Source organism: Motacilla alba, chromosome 1A (genome assembly GCF_015832195.1).
Source record: "Motacilla alba alba isolate MOTALB_02 chromosome 1A, Motacilla_alba_V1.0_pri, whole genome shotgun sequence".
Classification (NCBI taxonomy): Eukaryota; Metazoa; Chordata; class Aves; order Passeriformes; family Motacillidae; genus Motacilla; species Motacilla alba.
In genome coordinates, this window is record NC_052031.1 from 46,768,908 (window position 1) to 46,786,877 (window position 17,970).

General features: G+C 47.1%; 5 protein-coding genes and 1 pseudogene across 6 annotated transcripts; 4 read left to right on the forward strand and 2 right to left on the reverse strand.

Annotated features, from left to right (window-relative positions):
* Positions 1-61: 61 nt before the first annotated feature.
* On the forward strand, positions 62-547 carry LOC119708636 (histone H2A-IV). The gene has a single exon (XM_038155232.1). The coding sequence runs from the start codon at positions 99-101 to the stop codon at positions 486-488; it is 390 nt and encodes a 129-aa protein (XP_038011160.1). The 5' UTR covers positions 62-98; the 3' UTR covers positions 489-547.
* Positions 548-2,590: 2,043 nt separating this feature from the next.
* LOC119708630 (histone H1) lies at positions 2,591-3,571 on the forward strand. Its single transcript, XM_038155226.1, has one exon. The coding sequence runs from the start codon at positions 2,645-2,647 to the stop codon at positions 3,299-3,301; it is 657 nt and encodes a 218-aa protein (XP_038011154.1). The 5' UTR covers positions 2,591-2,644; the 3' UTR covers positions 3,302-3,571.
* Positions 3,572-4,119: 548 nt separating this feature from the next.
* Positions 4,120-5,032, reverse strand: LOC119708631 (annotated as a pseudogene). The gene has a single exon (XR_005259131.1). The product of XR_005259131.1 is annotated as a histone H2B 1/2/3/4/6-like (transcript).
* A 2,533-nt stretch (positions 5,033-7,565) lies between these two features.
* Positions 7,566-8,083, forward strand: LOC119708650 (histone H4). The gene has a single exon (XM_038155248.1). It carries the CDS (start codon positions 7,620-7,622, stop codon positions 7,929-7,931), a length of 312 nt encoding a protein of 103 aa, XP_038011176.1. The 5' UTR covers positions 7,566-7,619; the 3' UTR covers positions 7,932-8,083.
* Positions 8,084-8,361: 278 nt separating this feature from the next.
* Positions 8,362-8,867, forward strand: LOC119708649 (histone H2B 7). The gene has a single exon (XM_038155246.1). It carries the CDS (start codon positions 8,412-8,414, stop codon positions 8,790-8,792), a length of 381 nt encoding a protein of 126 aa, XP_038011174.1. The 5' UTR covers positions 8,362-8,411; the 3' UTR covers positions 8,793-8,867.
* A 156-nt stretch (positions 8,868-9,023) lies between these two features.
* Positions 9,024-9,381, reverse strand: LOC119708655 (histone H4). Its single transcript, XM_038155252.1, has one exon. The coding sequence runs from the start codon at positions 9,348-9,350 to the stop codon at positions 9,039-9,041; it is 312 nt and encodes a 103-aa protein (XP_038011180.1). The 5' UTR covers positions 9,351-9,381; the 3' UTR covers positions 9,024-9,038.
* Between the last annotated feature and the right edge of the window lie 8,589 nt (positions 9,382-17,970).

The following is a 17,970-nucleotide window of genomic DNA, read 5'->3' on the forward strand; positions in this document are numbered from 1 at the left end:
GGGGCGCGCGCAGGAGCTATAAAAGCGGCCGCGCGCGGGGCGCGGGGACACGTGACCGCGTCAGTCCCCGAGTCGGCGGAGCGGCGGCGGCGGGAGCCATGTCCGGGCGCGGGAAGCAGGGCGGCAAGGCGCGCGCCAAGGCCAAGTCGCGCTCGTCGCGCGCCGGGCTGCAGTTCCCCGTGGGCCGCGTGCACCGGCTGCTGCGCAAGGGCAACTACGCGGAGCGCGTGGGCGCCGGCGCGCCGGTGTACCTGGCGGCCGTGCTGGAGTACCTGACGGCCGAGATCCTGGAGCTGGCGGGCAACGCGGCCCGCGACAACAAGAAGACGCGCATCATCCCCCGCCACCTGCAGCTCGCCATCCGCAACGACGAGGAGCTCAACAAGCTGCTGGGCAAGGTGACGATCGCGCAGGGCGGCGTGCTGCCCAACATCCAGGCCGTGCTGCTGCCCAAGAAGACCGACAGCCACAAGGCTAAAGCCAAGTGAAACAAATCCGAGGAGCGTTCCCACCTCAAAAGTAACCCAAAGGCTCTTTTCAGAGCCACCCACTTCCTCATAAAAGGAGCTGTACATCCTAGCCACGAAAACAAACGAAACACCTCCCCCCCACCCCCTCCCATCCCCGCAAAACTGCTTAAAGAGCTTTTTTGCTCTTTGAAAACTTGAAAAAATTAACCCTTCAACACCCCGGATCCTTTTAATCTTAACTCTTGGAAAAAATCCAAAACCAAATCACCCCAAACACTTTAAATCTTAGCTCTCAAAATAAGACAAAAAACTTTGAAATACCTACTATGTAGTAAAATAAGTCTCTTGGTGCGTGTGGGGGTTAGAAGGTTTGTCAAGACTATAGGAAATATCCCACAGCCCTATCATCCTTTTTCAGCTTGGCCCTGTGTGAAGTTCAGGTAATTCACCAATGTCTTTGAAAACAGCCCAGCCCCCTCTGAACAACTTTTTAGACCTACAGATGTTGGAAGTTTTTTGGTTTTGTTATGGTTTTTTTTCATATTTGATTGTTTGGTTTTGTTGTTGGTCCGTATCAAAAGGCATTCCGAGTTACTAATCCTTTCTTCTCATTAAAAATCTTTGAGCTGCTTAGCCCATTTTCTGCCTCAGATCCGAAGGAGTTTCAGAATAATTGTTCATCACAACGCACAGGCGATCTGAGGTGAAAAGGGACTGTTGCCAGTTTTGATTCTCCCTTATACATAGTGCTAAATGTAAACGATGAATGCCTTGAAGTATAAACAGAAAATCTGCTGTTATTGGTCAAAAAACACATTTTAATAATCATCCATTTGAAAACATAAATTACTGGGGTCATAACATTGTCCAGAGTTTTAGTATCACCACCAGTTACAATATCAAGAGGTAAAAAGGCCTTTACAGGCCTTTGTCAAAACAATGGGTTGTAGGCATTAATAAACATATCAGAGAACTTCTTTTAACGCTTTGTACTCTGAAAAACAATGTGCATTTATTTTTAATTGAAGCTTGTTCTTGGAAGAGTGCGTTTGAAGACTGTTCCCCCTCTTGTTTGGCAGGCAGCTGTTTCAGTGTAGCAGATACATCGAGACATGCCATTTTTAGTATTAATTCCAATGTAGGGATCAGTCACTGGACAGAAAGGAAAGGGAATATTTAGGAAATTGCTGTGAAAGAGGAATCCTAACTGATCACTCGAGCAACTTTTATTATGTTCAAGTGGTGGGAAAATCAGCTGCAGCAGCGTCTCCTTGAACAATGATGACTCAGATTTTTGCCAACCCAGCTGTATCAAAATAAAAACACTGATACATTATGAAATGATAGGACACTGGTTATCATTATTAACAAAAATCGGCCGTGTTAAGTTTTTATGTCACTGAGTGCATTGAGAAAGTGAGAATTTCTGTAGCAGAGGACAGGGGAACCACGTCTGCATTGTGTACACTGAGCAACACAGCACAAACTGCTACGCTGTAAAAAGTCACCACCTTTGGTGGGACAAAAAGCCCTTCCTGGGACTTTAACATGCTCCTTGCCCTGCTGCATAACGCACTAATTTAATTTCTCTTAGTTATTTTGAAAGAGGTAAACAGTTTTGGACAAAGGAGCTAATTTCTAATCCATATTCAGTGCTCGGGATGAGCCTGTGTTACTTACTCCTCTTTGAAATCAAATTGCGACAAAAATATCGATCTAAATCCCTCATTTTCAGTTCAGACTAAGAGAAGACCCTTTAAAGAATATTAATCAATTACTTTGGAAATCTAGTTCCCCACATCGCGGATTTTATTTAGAAGGAAAAACAAAAGTTTCTGTCTCCCGAGGTCTGTTCAGGTCCAGGACTCAGTGTTTATCGCCTCTTTTTTAGCTCACCCGTCGCCTCTTCGAAAGGAAACTTGGCCCAGGGGAAGAAGAGTCTTCCCTCTCCACGCCGCTGCGAACTGGGGGGGGGTCGGTGGCGGAAATTCTGATAAAAACAGCCCTTTTCGGCTCCTAAGAAACACAAAATGAGCGGGGAGAAGGGACCTTCCAGCCGAGCGGCGGGGCGGGCTCTGCAGCGCACCAATCAGCGCGCGGCTCCGCTCTATAAATAGGAGGCGGCCGACTCGCCGCAGGCCCAGTGCTGTCCCTGCTCCCGCGCCGCCGGCACCATGTCGGAGACCGCGCCTGTCGCCGCTCCCGCCATCTCTGCTCCCGGCGCCAAGGCCGCCGCCAAGAAGCCGAAGAAGGCGGCGAGCGGCTCCAAAGCCCGCAAGCCCGCGGGGCCCAGCGTCACCGAGCTGATCACCAAGGCCGTGTCCGCCTCCAAGGAGCGCAAGGGGCTCTCGCTCGCCGCGCTCAAGAAGGCGCTGGCCGCCGGCGGCTACGATGTGGAGAAGAACAACAGCCGCATCAAGCTGGGGCTCAAGAGCCTCGTCAGCAAGGGCACCCTGGTGCAGACCAAGGGCACCGGCGCCTCCGGCTCCTTCAAGCTGAACAAGAAGCCGGGGGAGACAAAAGAAAAGGCGACTAAGAAAAAGCCGGCTGCCAAGCCCAAGAAGCCGGCGGCCAAGAAGCCCGCCAGCGCCGCCAAGAAGCCCAAGAAGGCGGCGGCGGTGAAGAAGAGCCCCAAGAAGGCGAAGAAGCCGGCGGCCGCAGCGGCCAAGAAAGCGGCCAAGAGCCCCAAGAAAGCCGCGAAGGCAGGGCGCCCCAAGAAGGCGGCCAAGAGCCCGGCTAAGGCAAAGGCGGTGAAGCCCAAAGCAGCCAAGCCCAAGGCGGCCAAACCCAAAGCGGCCAAGGCGAAGAAGGCGGCGCCCAAAAAGAAGTAAGGTGACTTGAGAGAAATTGAGAGTCTACTCATCTAAATAAACCCAAAGGCTCTTTTAAGAGCCACCCACTTACTCAGAAAAAGAGCTGAAACACTACGGTCATACACCAGCAAGCCCAAATCACTTACAGATTTCGGTGGGAGTTTACACGGCATTAATAAAGTTTAGATTTTGGGTTACGAGCGCGTTTGGTAGCGCCTGCGTGGGAGATTAGGGCTTCCCTGAAGGGGAAGTGTGTCCCTACGTGCAATTTGGGAGCCCAGCGATAACAGCTGTGCCCGCCCCGCCCCTGTGCATTGACCGGCGGAGCCCGGAGCGAAGAGAGGCGGTGTCGGCGGAGCGCCCTTTGCTCCGCCGCCCGGGGGAGTTTGAAAGCGCCGCGCCGGGCCGCCATTGGCCCCGCGCCGCCGCCCGCCCGCCCCTCCGGGGCGGCGCCCCCGAGCCCCGGCCCTGCCTCCCTCCCTGCCCCCCTGCCTGCCTCCCCTGGCCGCGGCCCTCGAGCCGGGGGGGCTGGGGGAGGCGGGCAGGGAGATGCAGCAGGGACGGGGAACGTGCGGGCCGTGCCTCGGCCCTGTCCGGCTGCAGCGGAGCCCCGGTGCCGCAGCGGCGCGGCGGGGCAGAGAGGGCTGCGCCCCACGCTCCGGTTCTCCCCCGCTCCCAGGAAATCTTGCAGTAAATCACTGATTCCCCCCCCCCTTTCTTCGGCACTTATCTCCTGCATGACTCTAAAACACGGGTGTTTTCGGGTCGAGACCCCGTCTTTGAGAAAATCTTATCCCACCAGCCATAATAACCCGCCTCAGAATTAAGCCACCAACACAGTAAAAACCTTTTTATTATTTTAGTGCTATTGTGCACGGAGAATAAATGCTAGATGTTTCGAGTAAGACACTAACCCTTAGAAAATTAAATCACGATTTCACCTTCCCCACGGGACTTGGAATTGGGCAAGTTGTTGCTGCTTTAAAGTCCCTTTTGAGAACGAACCAGATTAGAGGTTTTGAAAAAGCAAGCTAGTAAACCGCGCATAGACAAGGTAAACTTCTAAAAAAATTCGTAGGTACACTAAACTAGCTAGAAAGAACTCCATGATTCACTGATCATAGTGCAAATGTTAAGCTATTTACATACCTCCCCACTACAAGCACTGATTCAGCCCTTTTATTGAAAAAATTGGTGGCTCTTAAAAGAGCCGTTGGGTTAAAAGTGACGATCCGAGACGTCCTACTTGGAGCTGGTGTACTTGGTGACGGCCTTGGTGCCCTCGGACACGGCGTGCTTGGCCAGCTCGCCGGGCAGCAGCAGGCGCACGGCCGTCTGGATCTCGCGCGACGTGATGGTGGAGCGCTTGTTGTAGTGCGCCAGGCGCGAGGCCTCGCCCGCGATGCGCTCGAAGATGTCGTTGACGAAGGAGTTCATGATGCCCATGGCCTTGGACGAGATGCCCGTGTCGGGGTGCACCTGCTTCAGCACCTTGTAGACGTAGATGGAGTAGCTCTCCTTGCGGCTCTTCTTGCGCTTCTTGTCGCCCTTCTTCTGCGTCTTGGTCACCGCCTTCTTGGAGCCCTTCTTGGGCGCGGGCGCGGACTTGGCCGGCTCGGGCATGGCTGCGCGGCGCTGGCTGCTCGGTCACAGCGGAGTGCCGGGGAGCGCGATCACTCCCCTATTTATAGGGCCCTTATGCAAATCTCCGGCATTAGGAGCCAGCGCTTCCATTGGACAACGGGCGTACTGACGTCATCCGCGTAACGAAGTGCTCTGCTATTGGTCCTTTTTAAACACCGCACTAGGATTGGTCGACGATTGGAATGCTATCAGCCAATCAAAATGCGCTCTTTCAATGCCGGCCTCGGTGCTGAAGCTCCGCTGCGGCGCGGCCTCTCCCCGGCGCAGCCCGCTGCAGCCGGCGGGTGCGCAGCAGCGAAACCCAGTTAAAGGCATTTCTAAGGAAAAAAACAGAAACAAAACCGGAAACAAACAACTTGTGGGGGGGTTCTGCTGCTCCTTCCCCCCCCCTTTTTTCTTTTTTTTTTTTCCTACATGAGGGAGCATGCCTGCATGCTTCATAGAATAGCCTGCATTTGTAACAGCCACAAGATAAATGTAAAAGGGAAAAAATGAAACCAGAAAAGATACAGAGCCTGGAATACAAACACTGTTAATCGTGTTTGGAACTAATCCTTTTGGCCCACAGAGCGTGGTTTCTTTTTCATCAATTTAAATGAGATGGAAGCTGTGATTTAATTTGTAACATTAAATGCTTGGATTTCTTCTCAGATGGAATAAATATTGGAAGTATATGTTTGAGTCAAAACTATGATAGCCCTAAAAATTAGATGTGGATGTTATTCTGCAGTTTGACATTATCACAAACCAGAAAATCGAGCTGTTCTCCTGTTAATATCACTTCACTGGGCAAGAGGAAAACATGATGCTATTTCCTTTCGGAAACCTTAAGGACTATTCAAAGACTGGAGTCACCTGGTATCAGAGGAGAAGGGTTTCTTGTGTAGGCTCAGTCCACCTGTCTGGAACAAGCTAAAAGAGAGGCCTTTGCAAGCTGGTCTTGCTTCTGCTCTTTTTCCTTTTTCCTTTTTCCCATGCTGAGCAGAAGCACAGATCCACAAAGATCTCCAGTCTGCGTGCAAAGGAGTAGCGTCTGAAGGGAAGCAGACAAAGAAAGGGTGGGATATTTTTCCTTCCCAGTGAGAAAGGCTTGCTTGAAAGGGCTTCTGCTGTGCATTTCTCCTAAACTGTGGAGGCAAAGCAGTGTTGAAAAGAGCAGCTTAAGGCTACCTTTGTTGTCCTTCTGCTCTATTTTAATATCTGCTCTCTCTCTGCAGCCCTGCTGCCTCTCATCCAGAACAGGGATATTTGTTGGACATTTAGAATAATTTCTGAACATAACTTCATTTTAGTGTGGTGTAATTTTCTATGGGGAACACAGAGAAAAGAATCAAGAAGTGCCAGGAAAAGGTAAAGAACAACTTGGCCATCAAGAGGAGACGGCACATAGCAATAGGGAAAACTACAAATTTACTGATGGTGAGACACATCTCTCTTGTGGTTGGGATTATTTGGGAAAATTTTTTAAGTGCATGATGAACCTTAGAATCACACTTGAGAAGCTGGGTTGCAAGGCTGAGGGTAGCTATTGTAGAGCTTTTAGTTGTTGAGACTGAAATTTTAGGCATAATTGTATGATTTGCTCCATACTTTGTCGCCTGTAGCTGCAAGTTTTCTGGTTTTATAAATTGTCAAGTGTTGTTATCATCTGAAGACCCTATAACTCCCACATTAAATATATGTGTCACATTTCAACAGCAAAAAATAAGTGTACTAAAAAACACCAAGGTGAAAAAAAAAAAGAATAAAGAGGGGAAGGAAATCAACCATGCATTTTCAAAGAAAAATAAAACCAAACAAAAAACCCTCACCCAAACATTTGAACACTTAAAACTACTAAAGGTAACTAAGATGATGGAACTCATTAAAGTGAATGCAGCTGTAGAACAAGAGTAAATAAAAATGCTGGTCTGTGCTCAAAAAGTAATAGTAAATGAAGAAAACAAAAACCAGTGAAAGTTATAGTTCAGTAGCTATCAGTAAGGAGTGAGACCATGAAAATGACCAACACATGCCACTTTTTAAAAGCACATGAAGTGGTAGAGGTTTTTGTCATAGGTATAGCAGGAAGAGATATAAATCAGCTCCTTCATCAACACCTCAGACCCATAAACAAAACAAAGCTATGTGACCCTTAAGTCTAGGACATGGGACACACAAAAGAATTATCCCATGATGAAAATTTAAAGGTACGCCCTCATAGGGAATAAAACAAACAACAGAAGTGTAGCACATTACTGCCGTTTCTGAGCTCTCGGTAGAAAAGGGTTCATTTACCGCAGAAGCGGGACCGCAGCGCCCACTCTCTGTCCCGGCCGGGCCTTTGTCGGGGCACGGCTCGCTGGCGGTGGCGCAGCGCGGAGAGCGGCGGGAGCGCGGGCGGGACGGGGCTGTGCCGGCCCCCGCCGCCGCCATTGGCCGGGCCGTGCTGCAGCCCCGGGGCCGGGCGGGCCGGGCCGAGCGCGGGCGGGCCCGGGGTGACCCGGCCGGGATCCGCTCCGGGCCCGCGGGGTTCGGGGGCGGGGCCGGGCCGGGAGCGATGGCGCCGAGGGCCCGGCCCGCGGGGGGAAGCGCGCAAAGAGCCCGCCCCGGCCCGCCCCGGCGCAGTCCTCAACCAGGTCGGACCGCCGCCCATATAGAGAGGCGCGGTGGGCTTGCGGCACATTGAGCGAGGCAGCGGCAAAGCGAGAGCATGTCTGGCCGGGGCAAGGGCGGCAAGGGGCTCGGCAAGGGCGGCGCCAAGCGCCACCGCAAGGTGCTGCGCGACAACATCCAGGGCATCACCAAGCCCGCCATCCGCCGCCTGGCTCGGCGCGGCGGCGTCAAGCGCATCTCGGGGCTCATCTACGAGGAGACGCGCGGCGTGCTCAAGGTCTTCCTGGAGAACGTGATCCGCGACGCCGTCACCTACACGGAGCACGCCAAGAGGAAGACGGTCACGGCCATGGACGTGGTCTACGCGCTCAAGCGCCAGGGCCGCACTCTCTACGGTTTCGGCGGCTAAACCTAGCGTAGTTTTAAGTCATACTGTTTTAAACACCAAGGCTCTTTTCAGAGCCACCCACAAATTTCACGATAAGAGCTGTTAATTACTCATTCGTGTACCCGTGTTTTTACACACATACGAGGATATAAAGAAACCAAAAACATTTTAAATCTATAGGATGAGAAGCCCTCATAGTGCTAAGATCATTGGCGGTGAATGCACGAGTGAATGTCCACCCAGTGCAGTTTGCACCACGCTCTGCATTTTTGGTTTTCAATCGAGAGCCCTAAACTGCAGCTAGGATTGTGTAAGTGCAGCGCCTGAGCTCTGGCGGCCACAGGGCGGAAGCGCCTGCAATGACGTTGGTCCGTTCTACTCCAATAGGAATGGAACAATCACAATCCTCTCATTTGCATAGCGCCGTTATAAATAGGGGGGGCGGGCGCCATTTTCGATGTTGTTGTGCTACAGTGAGGATCCTGAAAGAAAACATCAAGGATGCCTGAGCCGGCCAAATCTGCTCCAGCGCCAAAGAAGGGCTCCAAGAAGGCGGTGACCAAGACGCAGAAGAAAGGTGACAAGAAGCGCAAGAGGGCGAGGAAAGAGAGCTACTCCATCTACGTCTACAAGGTGCTGAAGCAGGTGCACCCCGACACGGGCATCTCGTCCAAAGCTATGAGCATCATGAACTCCTTCGTCAACGACATCTTCGAGCGCATCGCGGGCGAGGCCTCGCGCCTGGCGCACTACAACAAGCGCTCCACCATCACGTCGCGCGAGATCCAGACGGCCGTGCGCCTGCTGCTGCCCGGCGAGCTGGCCAAGCACGCCGTGTCCGAGGGCACCAAGGCCGTCACCAAGTACACCAGCTCCAAGTAGAAGGACAGTAAATTATAAACCAAACGGCTCTTTTCAGAGCCACCACACGTTCCTAATAAGAGCTGCGATTACAAATACGAATCCAGGGACAGAGTATAGGTACAAAACGTTATTCCACAACCGATCAGAGTTATTTTTCTCTGCATTACTTAGTTGAGTAATTACAAGCTCTATTTGTGAAATTTGTGGGTGGCTCTGAAAAGAGCCTTTGTGTTAAAAGCAATACGACTTAGAATAATTTTAAGTTTAGCCGCCGAAGCCGTAGAGAGTGCGGCCCTGGCGCTTGAGCGCGTAGACCACGTCCATGGCCGTGACCGTCTTCCTCTTGGCGTGCTCCGTGTAGGTGACGGCGTCGCGGATCACGTTCTCCAGGAAGACCTTGAGCACGCCGCGCGTCTCCTCGTAGATGAGCCCCGAGATGCGCTTGACGCCGCCGCGCCGAGCCAGGCGGCGGATGGCGGGCTTGGTGATGCCCTGGATGTTGTCGCGCAGCACCTTGCGGTGGCGCTTGGCGCCGCCCTTGCCGAGCCCCTTGCCGCCCTTACCCCGGCCAGACATGCCGCCTTGCTCTACAGCACAATCGTATGTGCCGCCATCCGCCCTCAGCGGCTCTTTTATTACCCGCGGTCCGACCTGTTTGAGGACTGCAGCGAGAGGCGGGGTCTCCTGCCCCGTTCCCGCCTTTCCCCGCGCGGCCCCGCTGGCGCTTCCCGCGAGGCGCTGTCCCGGCCTCGTTCCCGCCGCTCCCGAGCGGAGCCGCGCCCGCCCCCGCTCTCCGCACTCGCCTCCCCTCGCTGCTCTCCCGCCCCGCCCCGCGGTGCCCGTTCCCCAAGAGCTCCGAGTCTCCGCCCGGAGCAGGAGCGGCGATTGCGGCACCCCCTTCCGGCGCCCCCTTCACCTTCCTTCCCTTCTGCCCGCGGGTCTGCGGCAAAATCCCACCAATGCGGGCCCTCGCCTTGCGCTCCCGCCCCGCCTCTCCGCTCCTCTCTGCCCGCTCATCCCGGCTTCTGCTTTGGGCGCTTCAAGTGCTCTTTTTTAATTCTTTCTTCATTAGCATTTGCCTGCATGGACACCTTCCTCGGGAGAATTCATATAATCTCTGCCAACCTTGTCCTCTGCGACCTACACCTTCTTTCTAAGTTATTTTTGTTTAAAACAGTAGGGGAAGGAAACCCTCAAGCCGTGTCATGGCTAGAGGATTTTTCCGTTTGTTTTTTTTTTTTTTCTAATGTAATGTCGAATTTCCTTAGTGAGGATTAAAGCATGAAGAAATCTGTGGCCTGTGTTTGTTTTACTGGGCTTTGTTTGTTTCCCTGAAAACACAAGAACACCCATGTGCTAACATGCAGATCTTGTCTGTCATTCCTTTACCTATCCAGCGTATTTTTGACCATTTCTAGGGAAGCTGAGAGCCTGGAGAATTCTAAAAGAAGAGATAATAAGGAAGAAGCCACTGCTTGAAACAACATTTTCTGGGAATGCTACCTACTAGGGAAGTAGGAGAGACCTGTTCTTGTTCTGCACTGCAATGTAAATTGAAGATTATTTTGAGTTTCTCACTCTATTGTTTGGGTTATCCCCTTGCTAAACATGTGCCATTTAAAAAGAGGAATGCTACTCATATTTTTACAGTCAACATTAAAATACAGATGAATGTTCTAGTACTATTAAGTTTCCCAGATTAAGGCAGAATTGCATAAACTAATGAATTTTTCCTTCCTGATATAGATACTATTAAACTAATTTATACTGAGATTAAACTCATTTTTACACTTAAAAACCACTTGGGGCCACTTGGCATTTTCCTTTTCTAATTTTAACAGCAAAAAAATTCAGAAATTTCTATTCATTTTGGGTAATAATAAATAATCTACACAGTTAATAGAGGAATGTTGACATAGAAATAAATAAGTCTTCAAAAAGTGTGACAATAAGAATTTCCCAAAGAACCTTTTCGGGATTTTGTTTTGGTGTGATTTGCATTTAGTCTTCATATTCTGAGAACTCTTGGTATTATAAAACATTTTCACTGGCACAATTTTGTGCAACTTCTTTGAAAAAGAGAAGAAAAAAAAGTGCTGCTGTAACAATATCCTCATGCCCTAGCATCCTTCTTTCTTATTAATGACTCACACAATCTAGGGTAAGAAATTTCTTTACCTCCTCTCACCTATCCTCTCAAAAGTGTAGTAGACGCATGTTCAAGAAGGGATCTGCTGTCTTTTTGTAGGATAGATTTATCCAAATTACTTTTTCCAAAGACAGGAACATCATGAAGCAATTCTGGGTTTGGTTGGTTTTGCTGGGGTTCGTTCATTTTTCTTGCTTGTTTCAATATCTGTGGTTGTCTTTTAGGTCTTTTTCTATTCCCCTCTGCAGCAGACAACTTGGTTGAAAACTCTTCAGCCTTCTTTTACGAAACCGTAAACTTGCTGATGGAATTTATTTTATAACTGAGGCAGCTGCCTGGTTTGGAGTTGTGACTCCAGCATTTAGGGATGTATCACAGTGCATTTGATTTTTATTCTTCCCTAACGTGAGGCCCTCTTGGCTTTCCTGGCTGGTCACCTTCTGTTAAGCACCACCAGCCAACCTTCCATTTGATTCCTGCAATTCAGCCGGAGTCTTCCAGAGGAAAGATCCATCCATTAGCACCCGCCCAACACCCTCCAGCCACATCAGCCCCTTACACTCAAAAAGCAAAAGCAATTAGCAACTCCAACCCCGAAAGCAGCCTGTTAAATAAAGACATCACAAGCACCCATGGAGAAATGAAACAGTTGTGGAAAGATATCCAAGAGAAAGGGGGAGTAGGATGCCATCCCTTTGGCAACGGGAAATGCCTGCTGGAGGCTCATGCGGGGTCTCGGGGAGGCTCTGGGAGCTCTGCTTTGCATTTCTGAGGATGGGGGGAGGCTGTCTCTCCTGTGTAGTTGAGATCTGAATCTATCCTGGGACAGTTGGGTGAATAGTGCAAACTTCTTACTGTACTTTTAGTTAAATTGAGGATAAAAAGTAACCCTTAAACATTATAAATAATGTGTTTTAAAAAAAACCAACCAACAAAAAAAGTCCAAAAACCAAAAATCCAAAACAAAAAAATAAACAAAAAACCAAAACAACAACCCCCCAAAAAACAAAACGAAAAACAACAACAAAAAACCCCAACAAACCCCATCCTCTAAACTCACGAGGATAAAAAGTTTTATTACTTGAAAGTGTTCTTAAAATACAACAAATACAGCTACTTGCGAAATACTGTGTATTATGAAATACCTCTATAATGTAGTCTTGCATCCGTGCATTTCAGGGCCTTTAAACTAGATAAATTTTATAAGGATGTTAAGAAATTCATGTTCTTCCCATGTACAGATCCCAGTTACAGCTCTTTGAGAACATATGACTGCATGTACACATGCATACACAGACATACAACAATTGTAATTCAGTCCTCACATCACGTAATCAGCACTGAACTCGCTTTTCATCCTATTTCTGTGTAGGCTGCACTTGTGCTGCTGCTGCTGCTGCTGCTGTGAGGTGAGCTCAAACTCTGCATGTACCTGCCTAAACAACCACAAAAACCAGCAAAACCCAGCAAGGACTGGCCTGGAAATGCTGCAGGCTCTGTTACAGTTTCCAAGCATTGGACACAGAGGTGGGGTGACACTTTTGTTCAGGAAATATAACTGTGTTTTAGTGGCCTACACTGAGAATACCAAAAGAGCCTGAGAGTGACAAATGTTGGCAACCCCTCCATTTTCCTTTGCTGTCTGCATATTTACCACTCTTAGGCTCTTAAATGCATCCCCCCTGGAAGTGAACTAGTCCATATTGTGAGATACAAAGCTGTGTTTCGTGTCAGGTACACACAGGCAGCATGTGTGCTTGTGATTGTGATATGTGTGGAAACTGATCATGGGACAATTAAAGCACGAATTCTAAAAAATAACCGAGGCAGTAAAGCATGGAAGAAGGCCTTTGAACTTATCCTTTGTTTGCAATTAACTTTTATAGCATCTGAATTAAAGCTTTAAGGATGTTGCTGCTGGACAGGAACTTTCTGCACGTAGCTAAGCATTGAGCAGCTTTGCAATAATAACATTTTGAAGTATAATTTTAGAATATTGTAGTAAGGAACTTTGAAATTATAAGTTTAGAATATATGTAAAGGAAATATGCTTATCTCAACACCTTAGCAAAACAGTAAAAAGCAGCTTGAGAAAGGAAGATGAACATCAACCCAAGGAGTGATAGTTTTGACCAAGGGAAGCTGGACATCACTGTTACGAGATTTATAGTCTTTGCAATTAAAAGGTGGGCCCACATCTGGAGTCTGGACCGCACCAGCTGGAAGACCTTTTTCTTCTTTTGGAAGTCGGACCCCACCATCTGAGGATGCTCCTTTCTGGGGTACACCCTGAGAAGAACTAACTCACAATAGTGTATAGAATTGTGATGTAAAAAATTGGAATAGAAACTGCTGAGAAAAGCTTGTGTACCCCTATAAATATCTGTACGCCCCAACCATCGGCGTGCAGCTGGAGGGAAAACTTCCCCCACTGTACCCAGCGCTGTTTTGCTCATACTTTACCACATTAATTAATAAATTGATTGCTGCTTGAATATTGGCCTAGTCAAGCTTCTTATTTATAACAATATCCACGTAGTGATCTTATTTTTTTCCAAACTTGTTCCTTTTTCCTGAAAACAAAACAACAACAACAACCTGACAGATGAGTCTGCCTGGGAGAACTGATGGGAAGTTCAAAACTGGCCCAAATAAGGAAAATAACATTCAATTTCAGCAACCAACAGCATAATTCATTTAGGAAAAAGGAGGGGAAGATAACCTTCCTTAAGGTTAACCTTCCTTCTACTTCAAAACATAACTAACTGGAATTGCAGCTGGCCCTGTCTGTTGCTTAGAAATATTTCAATCTCAGTGTGACAAGGATTTTGACAGAGCTAGTTGACTGCAGCAAAGCATTCAGAAATTTTCAAGTGCTACTTATCATTGCATTGGTGCAGTGGAGATCTTGCCTGTTTTCCATGGATTATCCATAGTTGGAATTAATTCAGGAAATGGTCAGACCTCAGCACACTGAACCGGCATCTAAAACACACAAAGATTTACATTTGACTGTGCCTGAAAAGCTGTGTCTCAGAAACATTTTTTTTGTTTTGTTGATTTGTTTTTGGTTCTTTGTGTGCACTTTTTTTTTGTCATGCTTTTACATCATGCCTTCGGCTCTAGATCCTTACGTTCATTAAAACATTGGCATACTGTCCTAAAATCCATGGGATCATATGGAACACTTAGAGAAAAGTGTATCATGTGCCCTCTGGATCAATTACTTTCCTATTGATGGCATCACAAGCTGAAGCTCTTACAGGCCAGAATTCTGTATGGCTTTACAGATCCATCCTGATGGATCAGTGCTGTGCTTGGAATAGCACAAAAAATAAAAATCCATACGCAGAGAGAAAGGGGATACTCATAAAAACATCAAATATTCATGGCACTAGATCTTCAGAAATAGCTAGTGATGAGCAAGAATAAAATGTAGAGAGAGAAGCAATAAGGACACAGAGGGTATACAATCAGGTTTTTTAATACCTTAACTATATTTAACCTCAACATGAGAACAGATGACAGCACAGCAGAGTACAAACTTGAAAGATGTGTAAAGATAAATTGATGAAGCCCATTAAAAATCATCTTCATGTCAGTGGACTGAAACCTCACAGTGCTTAAGGGTGTAGAACATGAAGGATGGGGAACCAGACATGGAACTGAACACTGTCAATACATGTAAACTGGATAAAGCACCACACCACAGGTGACCCAGATGAGAGAGGTGAGGAGGGAGCAGCGTTGGGGCAGGGCCATACTCACCTTGGCATGTCTTAGGTGGCACCAGTGCCCCTGGAGCTCTAGACTTTGTGGCTCTTTGAACCTGAAGCCAAACCGAAAAGCACCTTCAGAGTGAGAAGCAGGGCACCACGGGTGGCACAGACAACCACAGCATGGACTGAGCAAGGCTGGGGCATGTCCCTTACCCCCCCCCCAGTGTCCCTGGAGCTGCAGGATTTGTTTATCTGATCTCTATCAGTCATCACAGACTGGGGCTGAGGCTCCCAGCCAGATGGGCTTACACTGTTTTATGCACAAACCAGTTTAATTCAAACTCGGCTTGCATCGGTTTGATATATTAATGTTCCTTTAGTCTGTTGTCTTTTTATTACTAAACCCTGGTATTGCCGTAACAGCTTCACTGAGAACAGAGCTTTCCATCTCGTGTTACTTCATAGTCTTTTACAGGAAGCTTTCATTAACTGCATTCTGCATATTCTCACGATGTAATTTAAGTATTTTAGCATTAGTGGCTGGAGTGGTTGTAGCATTAGGCCACAAGAGCTGACCAAAATAAAAGGTATTGTTAAAAGCTAATGCTGCTAATGTACAACTAGCCCCAAGCTGAATAAAAAAGGTAAGGAAGGACCAAGGAAACAAGGCCAAGAATTAAAGTAATATCAGATGAAAAAAAAACCACACAAAACCAAAAAGCCCCAACAACAACAACAACAAACCCCCAAAACCAACTAAAAAGACTCACAAAAAACCCCCCAAACCCCTCAAAAAAACAACACCCCAAAAAACCCCCCAAAAAACCAAACAAAACAGACACTCACCAGAAGCAACTGATGGGCTTGGGAATTGAGTGCTGGGTGGCCTGTGTGGGATGGAAAGTTAATTTTTGGTGTAGCGGCCACTCTTCAGATCCACCCAACTCATGCTGTAACCTGAGAACTAACAAAAGACAAACTGGAAACCTTCATTTGGACAAGTGCATTAATCAGCAGTGTCCTGGGGTCAGACCCCGTTACTGTGGCCAGTGTAATTAATTCTGTAATAGGAGTTGCTGACGAAGTATTTTCTAATACATAATATATGATTTTAATAAATGTTCATAGTGTTGTGACAATGTCGTTTGCACATCGACAAGCTGACACGTGCTGATACCCAGGCTGAAGACAGAACGTGACCTGCAGTGGGAGGGCAGAGAGGGGCAATGATGCAGCAGGGCACTGCTGGCCAGGCCTGCAGGAGAGCTGTGGTTGGCCAAGTTCAAACTTCGCTTTGGTGGAATCAACAGGTGATTCAGATTGTGAAGAAGCCCACAAAAGGGACTTTTGAAGATTAAAACATGTTTAGGACCTACCTATCTTTGCATACAGGCTTGCATGTTGAAACACCTTTACAAAATACTTACACTACAATAGTTAATTCAAACGAGAACCTTGCTTCCATATGGATATTTATCTGTTCAGATTTTTTTCAGAAACTAATAGCTGCCAAGTAGGACTGGTTCAAATATTTTTTTGTTCTAGAAAGATGCTGCTGTTATAAATAAGAAGCTTGACTAGGCCAATATTCAAGCAGCAATCAATTTATTAATTAATGTGGTAAAGTATGAGCAAAACAGCGCTGGGTACAGTGGGGGAAGTTTTCCCTCCAGCTGCACGCCGATGGTTGGGGCGTACAGGTATTTATAGGGGTACACATAAGCTTTTTTTTAGTAGATTCTATTCCCAATTTTTACATCACAATTCTATACACTATTGTGAGTTAGTTTTTCTCAGGATGTACCCCAGAAAGGAGTATTCCAGATGGTGGGGTCCGACTTCCAAAAGAAGAAAAAGGTCTCCCAGCTGGTGCGGTCCAGACTCTAGATGTGGGCCCACCTTTTAATTGCAAAGACTATAAATCTCATAGCAGTGACGTCCAGCTTCCCTTGGTCAAAGCTATCAGTCCTCGGGTTGATGTTCATCTTCCTTTCTCAAGCTGCTTTTTACTGTTTTGCTAAGGTGTTGAGATAAGCACATTTCCTTTACATATATTCTAAACTTATATTTTCAAAGCTCCTTACTACAAGCAATATTCTAAAATTATACTTCAAAATGTTATTATTGCAAAGCTGTTCAATGCTTAGCTAAAAGTGCAGAAAGTTCCTGTCCAGCAGCAACATCCTTAAAGCTTTAATTCAGATGCTATAAAAGTTAATTGCAAACAAAGGATAAGTTCAAAGGCCTTCTTCCATACTTTACTCCCTCAGTTATTTTTTTAGAATTCATGCTTTAATTGTCCCATGATCAGTTTCCACACATATCACAATCACAAGCACACACACTGCCTGTGTGTACCTGACACGAAACACAGCTTTGTGTCTCACACTGCCATCAGACCTTTTGTGTATTTGGATGAAATGAAGTATTCTAGCAGAATGTCAGTAGCTGTGCTCTATCTTACCCATTGGACTGACAAGAACATTCTTCCAAGCCATGATTTTAATTTGAGCCAGTTAATCCATGGAGGATGGCTAAAGGGCCAGGAACAGTCCTAGCCAAATACCTTGCTGAGCATCTAAAATCACCTGCAAAAGCACCTTAATTACCAACAGCAGCTCTCAAGCCAGTCCTCAGCTGCTCAGCACAGAGCTCTCGCTCACATCCACATTTGCCTTGGCAGCGTTCTTTTATCTCAGGCTCCCCTGCAAAAATCAAAGAAATGCAGCTGAACCTTGCTGGCACCAGAGGAGCCTCCACTTTTATTCTCACCTGGATTTAGGGAATCTTGCACTACATCACCTGTGTCTGTGTGCCACCCATTTGTTGTGTATTACACCCCAAAACTAATTCAGACTCAGGCATTATAATTTAGAGTTTATACGAGCCCTGAGAAAATAAAAAGCACTGCACATCTTTCTTTCTCAGCTGATGAAGTGTTAAGTGTTTTTTTTTACTATTCGAGCATGCAACTCTAAATGAATCCAAATAATACTTTATTTAGTAAAACAGTTTGAGGTGGTCAAAAGACAGGAGGAAAAGTGAGAAGAGATGAAGGCAAATAAAACCTGTCTCTCTGTTTCACTGCTCAAATATTATTTGTTGCTTGAACATGCAAAAAAACCCAAAAGCAACAACAACAACAAAAAAAACCACAAAAAACCAAACCAAAACAAAAAAACAGAACCACCAAAACCCCCATCATTTCTGATGCTACATTTTGCTGAAATGTAACTACTCTGACCAACGGCTTCTATAAGATATCAAATATCTTCTAAATAAACTGTTAGAAAAAGCTATTTTACTTGATTTAATGATTTTTTTTTCT